Source organism: Cololabis saira, chromosome 23 (assembly GCF_033807715.1).
Source record: "Cololabis saira isolate AMF1-May2022 chromosome 23, fColSai1.1, whole genome shotgun sequence".
Taxonomy (NCBI): domain Eukaryota; kingdom Metazoa; phylum Chordata; class Actinopteri; order Beloniformes; family Belonidae; genus Cololabis; species Cololabis saira.
In genome coordinates, this window is record NC_084609.1 from 33,281,235 (window position 1) to 33,299,349 (window position 18,115).

The window sequence follows — 18,115 nt, forward strand, 5'->3', positions numbered from 1 at the left end:
AAATTACGGAAGAGTATTAGGGCCATGCAGGAGAAAAAATATTTGAGAGGGGAAGATTTCATTTTATTGTGCACTTCGAGAAAAAAGTCAAAATGTTGAGATTAATGTTGAAATACAATTTCAAGAATAAAGTCGAAATTTCGTGAATAAAGTCTAAACTTTTTTCTCCACATTTTGACTTGTGCATAAGTGCATAATGAAAAAAAAAATCCTCTTCTAAAATATTATTTTTATTTTTCTCCTGCCTGGCCCTGATACTCTTCCGTAAATAAATACTTATTTTGGAGCTTTTTATTTTTAAATGTGGGCAAACAAGCATGTGATGTGGATGTCTCCTAATCTTTCATCTGATCTTTGATGAATCTAAATGACTCTCTTTCATCAATAATCATTTATAGTGTGCAGTACTGCAGGAAACCCCCCCACCTGTCTTCTTACTGCAAACAGGGAATAGATGTGTGTGTTTCCGTTTCTAGCGTATATACTGCAACAGAACGGCAGCCGCAAGAGGATAACATGATTTTTGGGAAAACTGCTGAGGAGAATTTGCTGCCACTGAACTTTTGCCTCCGTGTTTACTCAGCGCTGTGAATGTGGGCTTTGTGATGCATGCTGGGAGCTGAGGGCCGGCAGAAAGAAAACACCAAACCCAAACACGGACCGAATTCCAACCATCACGTTTCCAGCCTTCACAGCCACAGACTCAGGAGTGAGGGAGATATTGTGGAGGTACGAGTCCACACAAGGAGAGTCTGTGATCTGGTTTGATGAAGCGGTTCACAAACATGCAACTGTTTCTGTCTCGTTAATACTCTTGCCCCATGTACACAGCTGAAGTGGAACATGTCATTAATGCCTAATCTGTCCCGGCATTTGCAGCTGCTGGTCAGACTCTGGCCAGTGGAGGGGGGGGGTTGGTGTCCGAGTGTGGATAGTTTGGATTTGTGGTGCTGGGAGTGAACAGAACAGACTCTCAAAACCCTTTTAGTCTCTGAGTTTAAGTGTGTTTCTTCTCGTCTTTTCCGATGTGCAGTATCTGCAGTATCAAGTCAACTGAATGTAATGTTTCTAGGGCTGAAACGATTCCTCGAATAATTGGAGTAATTCGATTACAAAAAATGATGGAGGAATTTTCTCTGCCTCGAGGAATCATTTAATTTTGCAGCTCAAAGTAGGTATTTCGCCCGGACTACATTTAATGTGGCACAACACGCTGACGCCGCGCACGTAAAGGAAGAAGGAAGAGGAGGATATGTTTGGTTTTAGTAACATGCTCAGGCATAGATATATATATATATATATATATATATATATATATATATATATATATATATATATATTATATCTATATTATATATATCTATGTGCTCAGGCAGTCTGCAATGGCCCAGACGGGAGACACATGTAACTCAGTGCTTAACTTTTATTTTCAATCCACGCTATATTCTTCTGGTCCGTTCTCCTATATGTTCCCCCTCTAACCCGGTACTTACATAGGTTCCTCTAAACATCTGTTCCCACTACAGTTTTAACTAAAAGAAAAGGCAGAAAATGTCAGAAAAATAAAAATGTAATTAAGTTAACTGGGTAGTTTTCAGTTTTATCTCTGTAGTCATTCATGGATAAAACAAGCAGCGCTGGTGCCTAAGGTGCTCCAATACAGCAGGGCTCAGAAGTTTATTATGAACACTGCCAAAACTCAAGATCTTATACTTTAACTTAAAACTTAACTAGAACTTTTAAATTTGCTTGACCCAAATGAAACACGTGGGAAAAACAACTAACCTTTTAAGTTGTGTGTTATCAGGTGTAATGGCATTTTTAGGTAAGAAATAAGAACATTTCTTGGTAAGATCCTTAGTTTTTTGAGTGAAGGCAGTGAATTTGATCAACTGGTGTAAGTTCAGGGTTTTTAAATGCACAGCCATGAACCTGCTGTATTATATAATTTAGTCTTAGTGATGTCTGTGGCATGTAGTGATGGCTGTAGGAGTACAGCTGGAAAGCGCTATATAAGTGTAAGCCATTTACCATTTTCTGGTATTGAGAAGTTATTCTAGTGTATTGGGTTTTACTTTTCTCTTCTCATCCTTCTTCTAACCTCCCCCCACTCCCACACACACGCACACTCTTATCTTGACCATGAAGCCTCAGAGTTTGTTTTTCACTGGATGAGACGAAATCTCGTCCGCCATTTTGAATCACGCGAGACTCAGTCACCACGTGACTTTGTCAGCCATCCATCTTTTTGTATGAACATCCATCGTGACACACACATACACAAGCATATATAATCTGAAGTTTGTGTTAATGTTTAGTTAGTTGTTGTTTATGTATAGTTTAGGCATCGAAATGTATCCCAAGTGTTGTTTCACTATCTTTATGGGTGTAACAATATATCGTGCCATGAAATTTTGTGATACAAAAACGTCACAATACGTGTCGTGGAGGTGACAAACTGTATCTGATATTGGGTTATTAATATTAATCTATTGTGTTGACTAGTAACGACCACGCCTCGACCCACGGACCAGAATCTTCCTCCGCTCAGAAGAAACTAGTACCGTTTTGGTCCCGATCACGGGACTCTTGCAGGGTTTTGAGCTCTGAACTTTTACTGATGTAAGGCTGGTGTAGAGTTAAGCCTTACCTTATTAAATTAAACCTTTTTGGGGTGGTGAGTAGGATAAACACGGGACAACTTCTGCTGAGTTCCAGTGTACTTTAATGTCCCTCAACAGTGTAGGATTTTAGAACATCAACACAGCACCTAGTGCCGTACTGTGGCGTATCACTCCACCCAATCTAAAACAGACTAATCACTACAGATAAACTAGTCCCTGATTTACATCAGAATATAAAGAATATATTTATAAAATAATCAACCCTGAATTACCAAAATAACCTTAACAAAATAAATCTCCTCTTACACTTATAAGGTGAGCATGAATCAATCTTTTTATGATGTAAAATTGTATGTATTTATTTACTTTTATTTATTTATTTATTTAATTTTTGTTGTTAAATTTCTGGAAAAGAAAAAAGTCAAATCATACATGAGAGAAACTATTCAGTTTGTGGCAAAATATTTGTACTTGTATGAAACTGAAGATGCATTATGCAAACCTGACATTTACTTTTAGTTCAGTTTGTGGAAAATTATTGGCCTGGCTTTCTCTTTAAAACTTAAACAGTTATAAAACATTACAAACTGTAACAATAGGACAAATGCACAGTATTGTTTTGTATTTTGTGTCTTTCAAATAAAAGACAATTTTTTCCAGTCATATGTTCCTCATTCAAGGTTGTTAAAAAAATACTGCTATAATATCGTATTGTTATCGTGACCTCAATATCGTGTATCGTATCGTGAGATTAGTGTATCGTTACACCCCTACTTTTAACACTTGTGTAAATAAATTCTGATTAATTTGAATGAGAGAAGTTGTTTGTGTTTATTTTATACATATTTGTCAGAACTGCTGGTTGCAAAGGCCTGAGCTGGGATTCCTTCCTTCAGTGTAACTCTATAGCGCCCCCCCTGGCAACAGGCTGCACGTAGGGAATAACAGTTATCTTGAGACTGATTTTGCTGATAGTTATTATTTTCCTAAGTCAGGTGGTGCCCCCCGTGTGTGTGTGTGTGTGTGTGTGTGTGTGTGTGTGTGTGTGTGTGTGTGTGTGTGTGTGTGTGTGTATGTGTGTGTGTGTGTGTGTGTCTCACCGCCGTGGACAGCCTGGAGGCCAGAGTCATCTCCAGGTTCCCCTTCAGGCCGAGCAGAGCCGGTACCAGGATAAAGATCTCTGTGATGTACTGGAACGCCTCCCAGTGCTACACAAACAAGACAAACATGAACTCTCAGTAAAATCAATACACCTCAACCTCATCTATCATTCAAATAAAAATAGAACACTCAAAGAAGTTCTGATGAAGGACTGTGGTTAAAGCTGATCTATTATAAAAAACAGGTTTTCTCTTGTTTTAACATATATAAAGTGGTCTCCCCTCAGCCTGCCAACTCAGAGAAGGAGGAAAGAAACCAGATTCTGCAGTGTCTGTACAGCCGCCCGGATGATCCGTCCAGTGTGATGTGGATCTACGAGCCAATAAGATTCTGCTCCTGTCGTTATGTAACCAAAATGCAAACCACGCCCACAACTATAAAACCGTGTAACTGCATGAGCGTCCGACTATCATAGCACTGCGTGACATCGTCTCTCTGTCCATCTCCCTCCAGCAGCTGCCACTTTATTGAGGTTTTTGTAGTGAAATGAGGAGGAATCATAGATAACTTCTCATTTCAACTAACTGGATCAGCCGTTCCCCATCATGACTGTTTCCTACAGCGCTTTCAACCGACTTTCAACACGAGTGACAGGAACAAAATAGAAGCAGGGCGTCCGACAAATGTTCAGCTGAAAACGGCGCGCCGCGTCGTGCTGAGCAGCGTCGCTAAGGCCAGTTAGGTCCAATAGAAAATAAAGCAATGGAATTAATTTTGTCGCCGACGCTCGCTCGCATGGGACACGGTTTAAAGCCTGAATTATGGTTCCGCGTTAAATCGACCGAGAGCCTACGGCGTACCCTACAGCGTACCCTACGCCGTAGCCTACGCCGTAGGCTACTGATCATCAGTAGCTGGTGATCAGTTCATCAGCTACTGATGAACTGATCACCAGCAGGAGTCCAGGCTTCTATCAAACATCCGTCTTGATAGATTGCAGGTCAGGAACATCCAGGTGCTAGTCAGTGCATTGGTAGTCTCTCAGTAAAAGTTGTTGCTGTACGATAGTCTAATAAAGTGTTATAAAACCACTTCCAAACAATCTGGAATACAATGTTTTACAGTTAGAAAGATTATTCACGGGTGGAAAGCGTTCAAAGCCGTTTCCAATCTTTCCAGGAGTGCATGCTCCAGCAGCCCATGGTCAGACCATGGAAAAATGGGGACATTTTAAATGTGAAAGCACAGTACAGTAATCCCTGGCTACAACGCGCTTCACCTTTCACGTCTCACTGCTTCACAGATTTACATTGTGCATCTTGTTCTGCATTCTGATTGGCTAAACAGTCTCTGCACTTCTTCACTTCCTGTGTGAATAACGCTGGTCGCTTAGCAACAATGATGAGAACGGCCAATGAGCTTCAGCAGCAGCAGCTCAAGAACGGGAGCCTTTGATGAATCGTTCATTACAGTCTCAGATATAATCCATGGTGTCAGTTTATAAGAATCTTTTTGCCCAGAAGAAAAAAAGAGTGATAATAACGACCAATAACTATGTTCTTCTCTGGGAAAAACACCCCAGCACCGCGGCTTTAGGAGAAAAAGACGCTACAGAGTCAGGATGCAGCGGCAGTTAAAAGAGCAGTGTACAATATTTACATCATTGTTTGAAAAGTTGTGAAACGACTGATTACATCGTCGGACCAAGCGGGAGCGGGAGTCACAATTTGTCTTACTGGACTTATTGTAATTATTTTCATAATTATTTTTCATTTTCTCCCGTTCAAATCCAATTATTCAGGTCGTGGTGGGGCGGGGCTGATCTCTGCAATTTGAAGCCTTGTATAATAGTTGTATCCAAATTCAAAACACCAACAATAACAGCAGCACGGTGGATAATCAACAGTCCAGTAGAAGTGGTTTTGTTTCTCTGCCCTGTAGTTTTTCTTTTTCAGCGTCTTCCAGAGCTTGATCTGGTCTGGCGTTCATACAAATGCTGCTTCACACAACTTTTCTCTCACCTTCTTGTAAATCTGTCTATCCCGGTACTTTCTACCGTCTACAAATGCAGAAATGTTCATATCCTTCATTACATTTATGAAGTGATTAGTCTCCTCCTGGTCTTGGTTTCTCCGTGTTTAGAAGAACTTCCTGGACTCAAAAGACCAGGATACCTTGCGAAAAAAACAAATTTGTGTTCCGTTTGATGGGGATATCCCGTTAGGCTAAACATGACCAAATATTCTGTTAGAAAAGGAGTAACCCAGGGGTCATATTGGGGTTTTTAAAAACCAGAATATGAGCAAATTCGGGTTATTCAAAGGGGTTATTGGTGTTTACATGACCGTGCAAAACCGGGTTATTGCTAATATTCTGGTTAGAAAAGGGTTATTAGTGTTTACATGGACGTTAATGCTAATATTCCAGTTAGAAAAGGGTTATTGATGCATGTAAACATAGTCTGTGATGCAGCGCAGCTTACCTGAACAATATCCAGCACCATTCCAGCTGATACCGTTCCAAATCCAGCCAGAAGAAAAGGCACCAGAATCTGCAGAGCCATGGCCAGAGGAGACTCTTTGGGCATGTTGAGAACATCTGCTCCCGGCCCTTCCTCCTCGTGTTCGTCTCCGTCTTCATTCTCCTCCTCTCCAGAAAGTCTCCTCTCAGCCAACATGGGCTCTGTCTCCGAGTAGTTTCCATCTCCGCCGTCAGATAAAGTTACAGAAGAGCGGGAGCCCCGGTCCAGGAGCCGTCTCCCCTCCGTGTGAGATGTTTCCTGCCTGTAGCAGTTCTGCAGGGAGCCGGCCTCGGGTTTGACTCCGAGGTCGACCATGGCCAGCCGCTCTTCCTGTAGTCTGGTGTAGCCCGTGGGCACCATGGTCTGGAACACTGAAGAGATTGAGGGCAGGGACTTGAAGGAAAGAGCGCTCCACCAGCCCCCTGCTCCGCTCATCCCCACCGTCAGGCTAGAGCCCAGGGAGTCCCCCAACGCCCCGCCCAGGGAGTCCCCCAACGCCCCGCCCAGGTCCTGCATGCTCATGGTGCCGTCTGGAAACGCCCCGGCTCATCTCTCGTCAGCAGATCTGACTGCAGTCTCACAACCATCCGCACTCATGTCCACCGGCCATGTCCACGCTGCCTTCAGGGACACGGGAATCTAGAAAGAAAGAGACAAAGAAAAAAGGACTATAAAATACGGAAGAGTATTAGGGCCATGCAAGAGAAAAAACATTTGAGAGTGGAAGATTTTTTTTTATTGTGCACTTTGAGAAAAAAGTCGAAATGTCGAGATTAATGTTGAAATACAATTTCGAGAAAAAAGTCGAAATTTCGTGAATAAAGTCGAAATTTTATTGGGTGGGCAGGACGCACGTTTGGGTGGGCACGGCCCACACCTACCCCAAAACCGGCCTCGAGTTCCAGCACATAGAAGTCCGACGTGAGGATTATGATCGTATAGTGTGAGGATTATGATCGTATAGTGTGAGGATTACGATCGTATAGTGTGAGCAGACGTGAGGATTACGATCGTATAGTGTGAGCAGACGTGAGGATTACGATCGTATAGTGTGAGCAGACGTGAGGATTACGATCGTATAGTGTGAGCAGACGTGAGGATTATGATCGTATAGTGTGAGCAGACGTGAGGATTATGATCGTATAGTGTGAGCAGACGTGAGGATTATGATCGTATAGTGTGAGCAGACGTGAGGATTATGATCGTATAGTGTGAGCAGACGTGAGGATTATGATCGTATAGTGTGAGCAGACGTGAGGATTATGATCGTATAGTGTGGGAAGACGTGAGGATTATGATCGTATAGTGTGAGCAGACGGAGGATTATGATCGTATAGTGTGAGCAGACGGGAGGATTATGATCGTATAGTGTGAGCAGACGGGAGGATTATGATCGTATAGTGTGAGCAGACGGAGGATTATGATCGTATAGTGTGAGCAGACGTGAGGATTATGATCGTATAGTGTGAGCAGACGTGAGGATTATGATCGTATAGTGTGAGCAGACGTGAGGATTATGATCGTATAGTGTGAGCAGACGTGAGGATTATGATCGTATAGTGTGAGCAGACGGAGGATTATGATCGTATAGTGTGAGCAGACGTGAGGATTATGATCGTATAGTGTGAGCAGACGTGAGGATTATGATCGTATAGTGTGAGCAGACGGAGGATTATGATCGTATAGTGTGAGCAGACGTGAGGATTATGATCGTATAGTGTGAGCAGACGTGAGGATTATGATCGTATAGTGTGAGCAGACGTGAGGATTATGAACGTATAGTGTGAGCAGACGGAGCATCAGAGCATCGGGTCGTACAGTGTGAGACCATAAATCATGGGCTGTGAACTTTTGAACTCCGCGATCTAGTCGTGCAGTTTGAGATGGGGCTGAATCAAACTATTTAAAATATCGCACAGTGTATGCCCAGCTTTAATAAACAGTTTCAGTTTCTACCATCAGTTACTACTTAGACAAACAGATACAAACACTCCTTTGTTCCTCCACTATTGTTCTTTTAAATGAAAGGAAAAGGTAGTGGGTGAAAAAGCCTTCCCTCTTAACTATAGCTTAGGTCTGTACTATGATGTGTAACTTATTGTAATTTATTATGTATATTTGATGTATATTTACCATTGTGTGCTTCTCCTGTCGCGAAACTAATCGTCCCCTTGGGGATAAATAAAGTAATTGATTGATTGATAAGGACTGAAAGACGAGGACGAGGCTCCACAGCTAGTCGTCACAGTTTCCCCAGACACAGGTCACTCTGTCTGGTCCTGGTTTAAGAGCAGGAAGTTCTGGGCCGACCGCTGATTGGAGTCAGCAACACATGCAGGCAGGGAACGTCCTGCACCGGCATCTCTGAGCTTCATAGCAGATAAATAGATACAGATATAGACCAACTGATCCTGAAGTTTCCCTCACACTTCTTTATTTAACTTACTGTCTGGTATTATGGGGATCTACGTTTAAAACCATAACTGATCAAATTTTTTTACTACAAAAACGAGCTATACGCATCATAAATAAAGCAGGATATTACGATCATACCCATCCATCATTTTTAAATTATCATATTCGGAAGTTTAGAGACTTGGTTTATTATAAAACAATGCAAATCATGTTTAAAGCAAAAAATAAAACACTAGCAGACAGTGTGCAGAAGTTTTTCATAGCGTCTGAGAGTAAATATGAGTTAAGAGATGGATGCAGATTTTTGTTACCAAAAGCGACAAAAGAAGTTAAAAGAAGATGTATTTCTTTTAAAGGAGTCCAGCTGTGGAATAGTGTTGATCTCAAACTTAAGCAATGTTATGTTCTGCCTGAGCCTTTTTCAGTCAAATTGAAAAAAACTGTCTCTTCCTTGTTGTTGTATACAGGACTGTCTCAGAAAGTTAGAATATTGTGATAAAGTCCTTTATTTTCTGTAATGCAAAAATGTCATACATTCTGGATTCATTACAAATCAACTGAAATATTACAAGCCTTTTATTATTTTAATATTGCTGATCATGGTTTACAGCTTAAGAAAACTCAAATATCCTATCTAAAAAAATTAGAATATTCTGGGAATCTTAATCTTAAACTGTAAGCCATAATCAGCAATATTAAAATAATAAAAGGCTTGCAATATTTCAGTTGATTTGTAATGAATCCAGAATGTATGACATTTTTGCATTACAGAAAATAAAGAACTTTATCACAATATTCTAATTTTCTGAGACAGTCCTGTATATATATGACTGAAATAAACTTAAACTAAACTAAAACTAATACATTTGCAGATCATCAGCATAACAGTGAGAAGATAGATTGTTCCTGGCTATAATAATAGACCCAAATATAACAGTACATTCTGTTCTAAGGAATGAATGTTTCATTCCAGAGGACCAGGACTATAGAAACAAAGCAGAGGTTTTTTAGTGAATTACAGTAGAGCAGCTCTGAAGTTTAGCTTTACATGAATCGCTTGAATTTGGAGCAAAAATAAGCAGATTATTCCAGAAATAGTGGGATTATATTCTTCAGACTGGAGAGAAATTGTGATCAATATGATCAAATTCACGAACATAAGGTGATCCTTTATGTTAAATAAAGGGGGAAGGAACCTAAAAACTAATCAAATAAACCGTTTAACCTCACAAAAAGATGAACAAACAAAGAAAAGTAAACGCTGTTACTACTTTTATATCACTCAATAGTCTGGCAAATTACAGCGTTTTCTGTTTGTTTGATTGATTAGTTGGTTGGTTTGTTGGTCAGTTACAACATTAAGGTTGATTTATGGTTCCGCGTCACACCGACGCAGAACATACGGCCGGTACAGACGCCTACCTACGCCGTGGGCTACGTCGTTTTAACGCAGCACCATAAATCAGGCTTTACGGGCAAAATGTGTCGTCCGGGTTGTAACTTCGTGGATCTCCAGGCCTCCACGTTACCAGCTTCTCTCAATATGTCACATTATGGTAGCAGTTGTATTAAAAGGCATCTGAGAGCACAAGCAGAAGTTTTTTGTTCCATTCCGTGTGTAGAGAAGGTGTTTGTTTGTGATGTTTACCAGCAGCTCCTGAGAGCGGTGGCGTTAAGGCTGATTTATGGTTCCGCGTAAGACCGACGCACAACGACGCACAGTGACGGACAACGACCGCGTACCCTACGGCGTATGCTCTGCGTCGATGTAACGCGGAACAATAAATCAGGCGTTAGCTCCTAGCTGGAGGATCTGACATCAGGAAGTCTCAACTCCTCGCGTCTTAACCAGGACCGGGACACACAAGTGCAAAGAAAAACAAGCGGAATACTTGCTTTATCCTTCAATGTTATCCCCTATCCGCTTTCGTGTGAGTTCCCTTCGGCCAGGGCTGGATTTGGAGCTGGGTTTGGAGCAGGAGCAGAGATGAGTCTCCGCTGAAACAACCACCAGATCAGCCGCAGCCGCAGAGATCGTCTATGAGGAGTCAAGGCTGATTTATGGTTCCGCGTTAAATCATTGCAGAGCATCCGGCGTAGGGTACACGGCGATGCGCACCCTACGCCGTAGGCTCTGTGTTGGTGTAACGTGGAACCATAAATCAGCCTTCAGGAATCACTCCCGGGAGCCGCCGCGTCACAGCAGAGATCGTCTATGAGGAATGAGGAATCACTCCTTCAATTGATAAAGTCGTGTCACTTTGAGACGCCAGATATGGTTCAAATATGTTATTTTGTTACTTGAAAATTTTAAAATATGTTTAGTGAGGGGGGATATATATTGTTTTTCAGCACTACCTTGTTCTCTATAGCTGATATAACATGAATTACTCCTATGTGGGATCAATAAAGTTCTTATTTTTGCCATCTGAGAAAATTAAATATATTATATTTGGTGTCTAACTGTTTCCCAAGTATATTAGTGCGTGTGTGAATGAATAAATGAGACGTAAAACGTACATTTCTTTGTAGAAAGACGCTTTATGAAAATAAGTCCATTTACTTGTATTAGTTTACAGCGCAGTCTTGAACATCCAATATGGCGGCGACGCTGACGTACGGCTCAGCGCTCGATGGGGCATCTACCCCTGAATTCCAATCTCCCCCCTAAACCCTCCAGCCCTGAACCCTCACATACTTTAGTGACGTCAGCTGGAAGTGATCAAGTGTGAGAGGGTGTGAGGGCTCCTAATGGTAGAAATAAGAATGGGACAGCATGTAGCTAGCATGGAAAAGTCGGGACTTCAACCGTTTGCATGTTATGCCGAACCAGCTACGTTGGGACCGAGATGGACACGGTGGCTGACATCGTTCGAGTTGTATGCAGATGGGAAAGGACTGATAATTAATAATGATGCATCAGACACTACAATACAGAGGAGAAGAGCTCTACTTTTGCACCTTGTGGGACCCGATGTTCAGGATATATTTTCGACTCTGCCAAACACCGGAACATCAACGGACTATACAGCCGCGGTTGGCACGCTGAATACTTACTTCGTCCCCCAAGTTAATACTGCTTTTGCCCGTCAGACGTTTCACAAGTTGTACCAGAAACAAGATGAGACTGTGCAACAATTTTCCACACGTCTGAGACAGACGGCGAAAGACTGTGATTTTCGAGCTGAGACGGATAACCAGATAAGAGATGCAATTCTGAGTAAATGTACATCAGATTATATGCGCAGAAAACTACTGGAGGAAGGATGTGAGCTCACATTAGCCCGAACGTTGATTGTGGCCTGTCAGTGTGAAAGAATAGAGGAACAGATGGCGGCCATGTCTCTGAAGGAAGAAAGAGGAGAGACAGAAACTGTTCATCGTGTCACACAAAAAGGAGGTAAATACAAAAAAATGAGAGGAAAGACAATGGATAAAGAAGACAGAAAAACTGAAAGAAAATGTTACAGATGTGGTTACACTGATCATATGGGAAAAGATCCCAAATGCCCTGCACGTGGACAGACATGTCACAAGTGTAATGGAAAAGACCATTTCTCAAAAGTATGTTGCACAAAAGGATCAAAGAAACAAAATGTGAACAATGTTGGGGAAGAACAAAAAGAGTTTGCATTTATTGTAAAAGAGGATGAAATGTCAGAAAGACTTACCTTTTGTGGGGGGGGGGGGGGTGTAAACTTGAAAATGTTAGTAGATTCAGGTGCTACAAGTAATGTTATGGGAGAAAATGTGTGGAACAGATTGAAGGCAGAAAAGATAAAGTGTCATTCATATGTTCCAAAAGAACAAAGACACCTGTATCCATACTCATCCAGTCAAGCACTGCCAGTTAAAGGGGCATTTCAGTGCAAAATCACAATTGGTAACAAAACTGAACAGGCATAATTCATTGTGATTGAAGGCAACGGTGAACCACTCATTGGGAAAAAGACAGCCATGAAGTTAGGGGTGTTGAAAATAGGTGAAAATATTTCTGCTGTTACAGATATATAAGACACTCTCCAGCAGCAATACCCAAGTGTATTCAGGGGAGTGGGAAAATTGAACACCAAGCAGATTAGCCTGTACATAGACCCAAAAGTGAAACCACTCCGACACATAGCCTACAACCTCAGAGAGCCTGTGGAAAAAAAAAATAAAGGAACTGATGAACATGGACATTATAGAACGAATCGAAGGCACCACCGTGGGTAAACGCAGTGGTCATGCTTCCAAAACCTGACAAGGACATCAGGATGTGCTTAGATATGAGAAGAGCTAATGAGGCAATTGTGAGGGAACAGTACCCTATTCCTACGGTGGGTGAAATACTCCAAAGCATGAACGGCTCCGCTATATTTAGCAAGCTAGACCTGAAATGGGGTTATCATCAGCTGGAATTAACACCAGAGTCGCGAGAGATAACAACATTTGCGGTGCACAACGGAGTATACAGATACAAGAGACTGATATTCGGTTTATCCTCAGCCAGTGAGCAATACCAGCACGAGATAGCCGCTGCATTGGCTGGCATTGAAGGTGTCGAGAACATATCAGATGATGTGATTGTGCACGCACCAGACCAAATAACACATGACAAGCGCCTGCATGCTGTCATGAGGAGACTCTCAGAATGTGGACTGACACTAAACCCACAAAAGTGCCAGTTTGGCATTGACAGACTAATATTCATGGGGATACTTCTGTCACAGAAAGACATAGGACCAACGGAAGAGAGAGTGAGAACAGTAGTGGGAGCCAGAGAACCAGAGAATGCCACAGAGGTGAGAAGTTTCCTGGGACTGGTAGGTTACAGCAGCAGATTTATATCACAGTTTCTAACACTATCAGAACCGTTGCGACGTCTGACTCGAAAAGACACAACATTCAACTTTGGACCAGAACAGAAAAGAGCATTTCAAGCTTTAAAGAGTGAGCTAGCCAAAGCTGGTACCCTAGCTTATTTTGATAAAGAAGCACCTACAAAGGTGATAGCATATGCAAGTCCTGTAGGCTTAGGAGTGGTGTTGATGCAGGACCAGCAAGGAGAGACGGTACCTGTGTGCTACGTAAGCCGCTGCCTGACAGATTGTGAGAGAAGGTACTCTCAAACAGAGCGTGAAGCATTAGCTGTAGTATGGGCTTGTGAGAGACTACATCCGTATGGCAGGAAGTTTGACCTTGTCACAGATCACAAGCCCTTAGAAGTCATATACAGTCAGCGATCTAAACCATGCGTACGGAATAGAGCGCTGGGTCGTCTGATTACAGCCATATGACTTTAAAGTGGTACACATACCAGGGAAACAGAACAGAGCAGACCCACTGTCACGGTTGCTCGGAGAGACAGCTATGAAGGAGATACACAAGCATGAATCAGAGGAGTATGTGCGATTCATTGCCATGAGTGCTACACCCAAAGTGCTAACCACCAGAAAGGTGGAGGAAGCCTCTGCTACTGATCCAGAACGAGTAGAAGTACGCAAGGCGATTGAAAAGGGACACTATGAGAACTGTAAACTGTATGCACCAATTGCAAATGAGCTATGTGTAATTGGATTTTTAGTCCTCAGGGGAAATTCCATAGTGCTGCCACAAAGTCTACAAGCTAGAGCACTGATGCTGGCTCATCAAGGACACTTGGGTATTGTGGGAACCAAACAGCATCTCAGAACCAAGATGTGGTGGCCGGGCATGGATAAAGCAGCAGAGAAATATTGCAAAGCATGTATTGGGTTACGTAGGTCACATGACGAGGGAAAACAGGAAGTGTGTTAATTTAGAGACGGCAGCCCGGAGGCGGGTAATGTGGAATTGTACTGTACTGAATAATAAAGCAAGTAAAATAAGAAGCTTTATGTCATGATTATATTCAGGATGCACTATCTAATTGAGTACTAAGATAGGCACACAACAAGTACAATATATATTTCCAGATGCACAAACAAAGAGCGCTCCCGTCCATTATCCTGGCCAACAAACTGGACGAGCTACAGGCTTGTGTCAACCACCTGCACGAGTTCAGAAGGGCTTCTGTCCTGGCCTTCACGGAATCATGGCTAAATAACAGCGATCACGACGGCATGCTGCACATAGACGGCTTTTTAGCACCCGTTCGTCTGGACAGAGACAGTGAATGCACCGGGAAACAACATGGCGGCGGCGTGTGTCTGTTTGTAAACAACAACTGGTGCTCTACAGTCACTGTGAGAGAGAAGCTGTGCACCGCAGACATTGAACTTCTGGCTGTTTCTCTCCGCCCTTACTACCTCCCCAGAGAATTCCCTCAGCTCTTCATCATCCTGGTTTATATCCACCCCAGAGCTAACGCAGCTAAAGCAACAGAGCATCTCACAAGCACTCTTCACAACCTGGAACACTTATCACCGGACTCTCCCAAATTCATCCTCGGTGACTTCAACCACTGTTCCCCCGACAAGTCCCTTAAAGGCTTTGAACAATACATCACATGCAACACTCGGCAGGGGAAGACTCTGGATAAATGCTATGGTACTGTACCAGATGCATTCAGAGCCCTCCCCTTCCCCCCCCCTCGGCTCTGCAGACCACCACACCATTCTGCTGGCCCCTGCTACACTCCAGTCATCAGGAGGATTAAGAAGGCCACCAAAAAAATCAAGCAGTGGACAGCGGAAAGCATCCTCACCCTTCAAGGATACTTTGAAGCCACTGACTGGGACAGCCTCCACTCTCCCTCCGATGACATCAGCGAACAGGTTGACACAGTGTCATCTTACATCTCCTTCTGTACGGACACTATTATTTCCTCAAAAACAGTCACCATCTACCCCAACAATAAACCCTGGATCACCAAGGAGCTCAAGAAAATCCTCAACAAAAAGAAGAGGATTTTCTTCACTGGCTCCGCTTTGGAAAAAAAGGAGGTCAACAGAGAGGTCAAGAGGACCATTAAAACTGCCAAGCTGGATTATAAAAACAAAGTAGAGGAAAAATTCTTCACAGGGGACCTCCGCTCAGCCTGGCAGGGCCTCAAAACCATGGCCTCTGTGAACACTGCTTCCACCTCCCCTAGAACCATCCAGGTGGAGTGCAGCACCCCTTCCTCCCTCCCCAACGACCTCAACGCCTTCTACTCCAGGTTTGAGTCGGACAACGCCACCCAGCTGGAGGAGTCCAGATCTTCACTCAAACCTGGTAGCTCTGCACTCACCTTCAGGACTGTGGACGTGGTGAGTGCCCTCAGGAGGACCAGAGAGAGGAGCTCACCCGGTCCCGACAACATCAGCGGCCGACTCCTGAGACACTGTGCAGGGCAACTAGGGAGTGTGTTCCGGACTCTATTCCAACACTCCCTCGACAGTCACACCGTTCCACAGCTGTGGAAACACTCCACAGTCATCCCTATCCCCAAAAAAAATAAACCTAAGACTCTGAACGATCTCCCTCCCGTGGCCCTCACCTCCCTGGTGATGAAGGCCATGGAGAAGATCATCAAACAGCACATCATCAGAGCAACTGACTTCCTAATGGACCCACTCCAGTTTGCCTGTCGCGCAGGCAGAAGCGTTAATGATGCAAAAATCTTCATCATGGACTCCATTCACAAACACCTGGAGCTCCCTGACTCATCCGCCAGACTACTGTTTGCTGACTTCTCATCAGCATTCAACACCCTGCAGCCCCACATCCTGGCCACTAAACTCTCCTCCCACTTTCACCTGGATGATCAGTTAATCCTGTGGATCCTGGACTTTCTGACCAACAGGACTCAGAGGGTCCGGGTCAACAACTCTCTCTCTGACCTCTGCTCCACCTCCACTGGCTCCCGCCAGGGCTGTGTGCTCTCCCCCCTGCTCTTCATCCTCTACACCGATGACTGCAGAGCCACACAGCTCAACTGCCATCTGGTCAAGTACGCTGACGACACAGTTCTCCTGTCGCTGCTGTCAGGCCCCTCACAACACCACGGACCCGCTCTGCAGGAGTTGGTGGAGTGGTGTGACAGCTCCAAACTGGAACTAAACCCCAGCAAGACCAAAGAGATGGTGGTGACCTTCTCTAGCAGACAGAGGGATCTGGCTGCTGCAGTCACCACCACCATCCACGGGAAGCCAGTGGAGACAGTCGTGTAGTACAAGTACCTGGGCACCATCTTTGACAACCTCCTGAAATTCTCTGCCAACACAGAGGAGATTCTCAGGAAGTGTCACCAACGGCTGTACCTCCTCAGGAAACTCAACTCCTTTGGAGTCAGTACACACATCTTGATGACTTTTTACTATGCCTTCCTGGAAAGCATCATGACCTTCTCTATGACCTGCTGGTTCCACTCCCTCAGCACCCAGAACAGGAACAGACTGCAGAGCACTGCATCATTATGCTCAAAAATCATCGGCCTGACGGTCAGAACTCTGTCTCAGGTTTTCAACCAACAGGCCCTCAGCCAGGCAGCCAAAATCATCAAGGACCCCTCCCACATACTTCACCCCGCATTTCAGTGGCTCCCCTCCAGGCGGCGCCTTCGCTGCACCACCTGCAGGACTGAGAGGAGGAGAGCTACTTTTGTCCCCAAAGCTACCCTGCTTTTTAATTCCAGCTGCTAAACTCCCTCCCCCACATCCACAGACCCCCCCAATCTACCCATACCAGTGCATCCAGTATGCCAGGCTCAATCGCAGAGTAATTTCATTTTTGTAAGAGCGTGTAAACTGATGGTATCCTGAGTTAAATATTCCATCTGTGTTATGACCATCTAATATTACTTTCCATTTTGAGCATGATGTCATTTCATTTTTGTAAGAGAGCGTATAAATTGATGGTAACCTGAGCTAAATATTTCAGTTATATTATCACTATTTTTTTTTTTTTTTTTTTTTAACATTTTTATCCCGGTTTTTTCCCCCATTTTATCACCCAGTGCTCCTACCTAAGTGACAGTCCTGGGCTTTGCCATCCTCTACCAACCCCCGGGAGGGCCCTGCACTGAGCTCAGGTCTCCTTCTTATCCTGAGGAGTGATGGACCGCTTCTTTTCACTAGACAGGGTGGGGTTTCTCCAGCCGGACGTAGCGCGTGGAAGGATCACGTTATTCCGGCCGGATCCTCCCACCCCATCTGGTGCCCCGGTTGGCCAGAGGGGGCAGTAGAGTCCAGGACTGTTGCATTTTTTTGTGAGGGTAGAGAACATTGTTACCCAAGGGAACACGGGGAGAACATGCAAACTCCACACAGAAAGGCCCTTTCACCAACCCCACCCAGGGTGTGGGCACTGAAGTCATGGGGGAACTAACACGCACTTCAGCGCCCACAGCGTCCCCGGCGGGAATCGAACCCAGGACCTTCTTGCTGTAAGACAGCTGCACTACCTGCTGTGCCACCGTGCCCCTATTATCACTATTTAGTGCAACGTTTTTGTTCAACTTGCTGAAATTGTTTACATTTTTTGGTCATAAATAAATGAATAACCAAATTAC

At 43.8% G+C, this 18,115-nt stretch overlaps 1 protein-coding gene across 1 annotated transcript in view; it reads right to left on the reverse strand.

The window, feature by feature from the left end:
* Window positions 1-10,686, reverse strand: part of slc41a2b (solute carrier family 41 member 2b) — a 38,747-nt gene extending 28,061 nt beyond the window's left edge. The window contains exons 1-3 of the mRNA XM_061714792.1: window positions 10,558-10,686; window positions 6,208-6,885; window positions 3,725-3,832 (exon numbers count right to left, since the gene is read on the reverse strand). Of these exons, the coding sequence (XP_061570776.1) occupies window positions 3,725-3,832; window positions 6,208-6,768 (669 nt within the window). The 5' untranslated portion in view covers window positions 6,769-6,885; window positions 10,558-10,686. The remainder of the gene's footprint in view (window positions 1-3,724; window positions 3,833-6,207; window positions 6,886-10,557) is intronic.
* Between the last annotated feature and the right edge of the window lie 7,429 nt (window positions 10,687-18,115).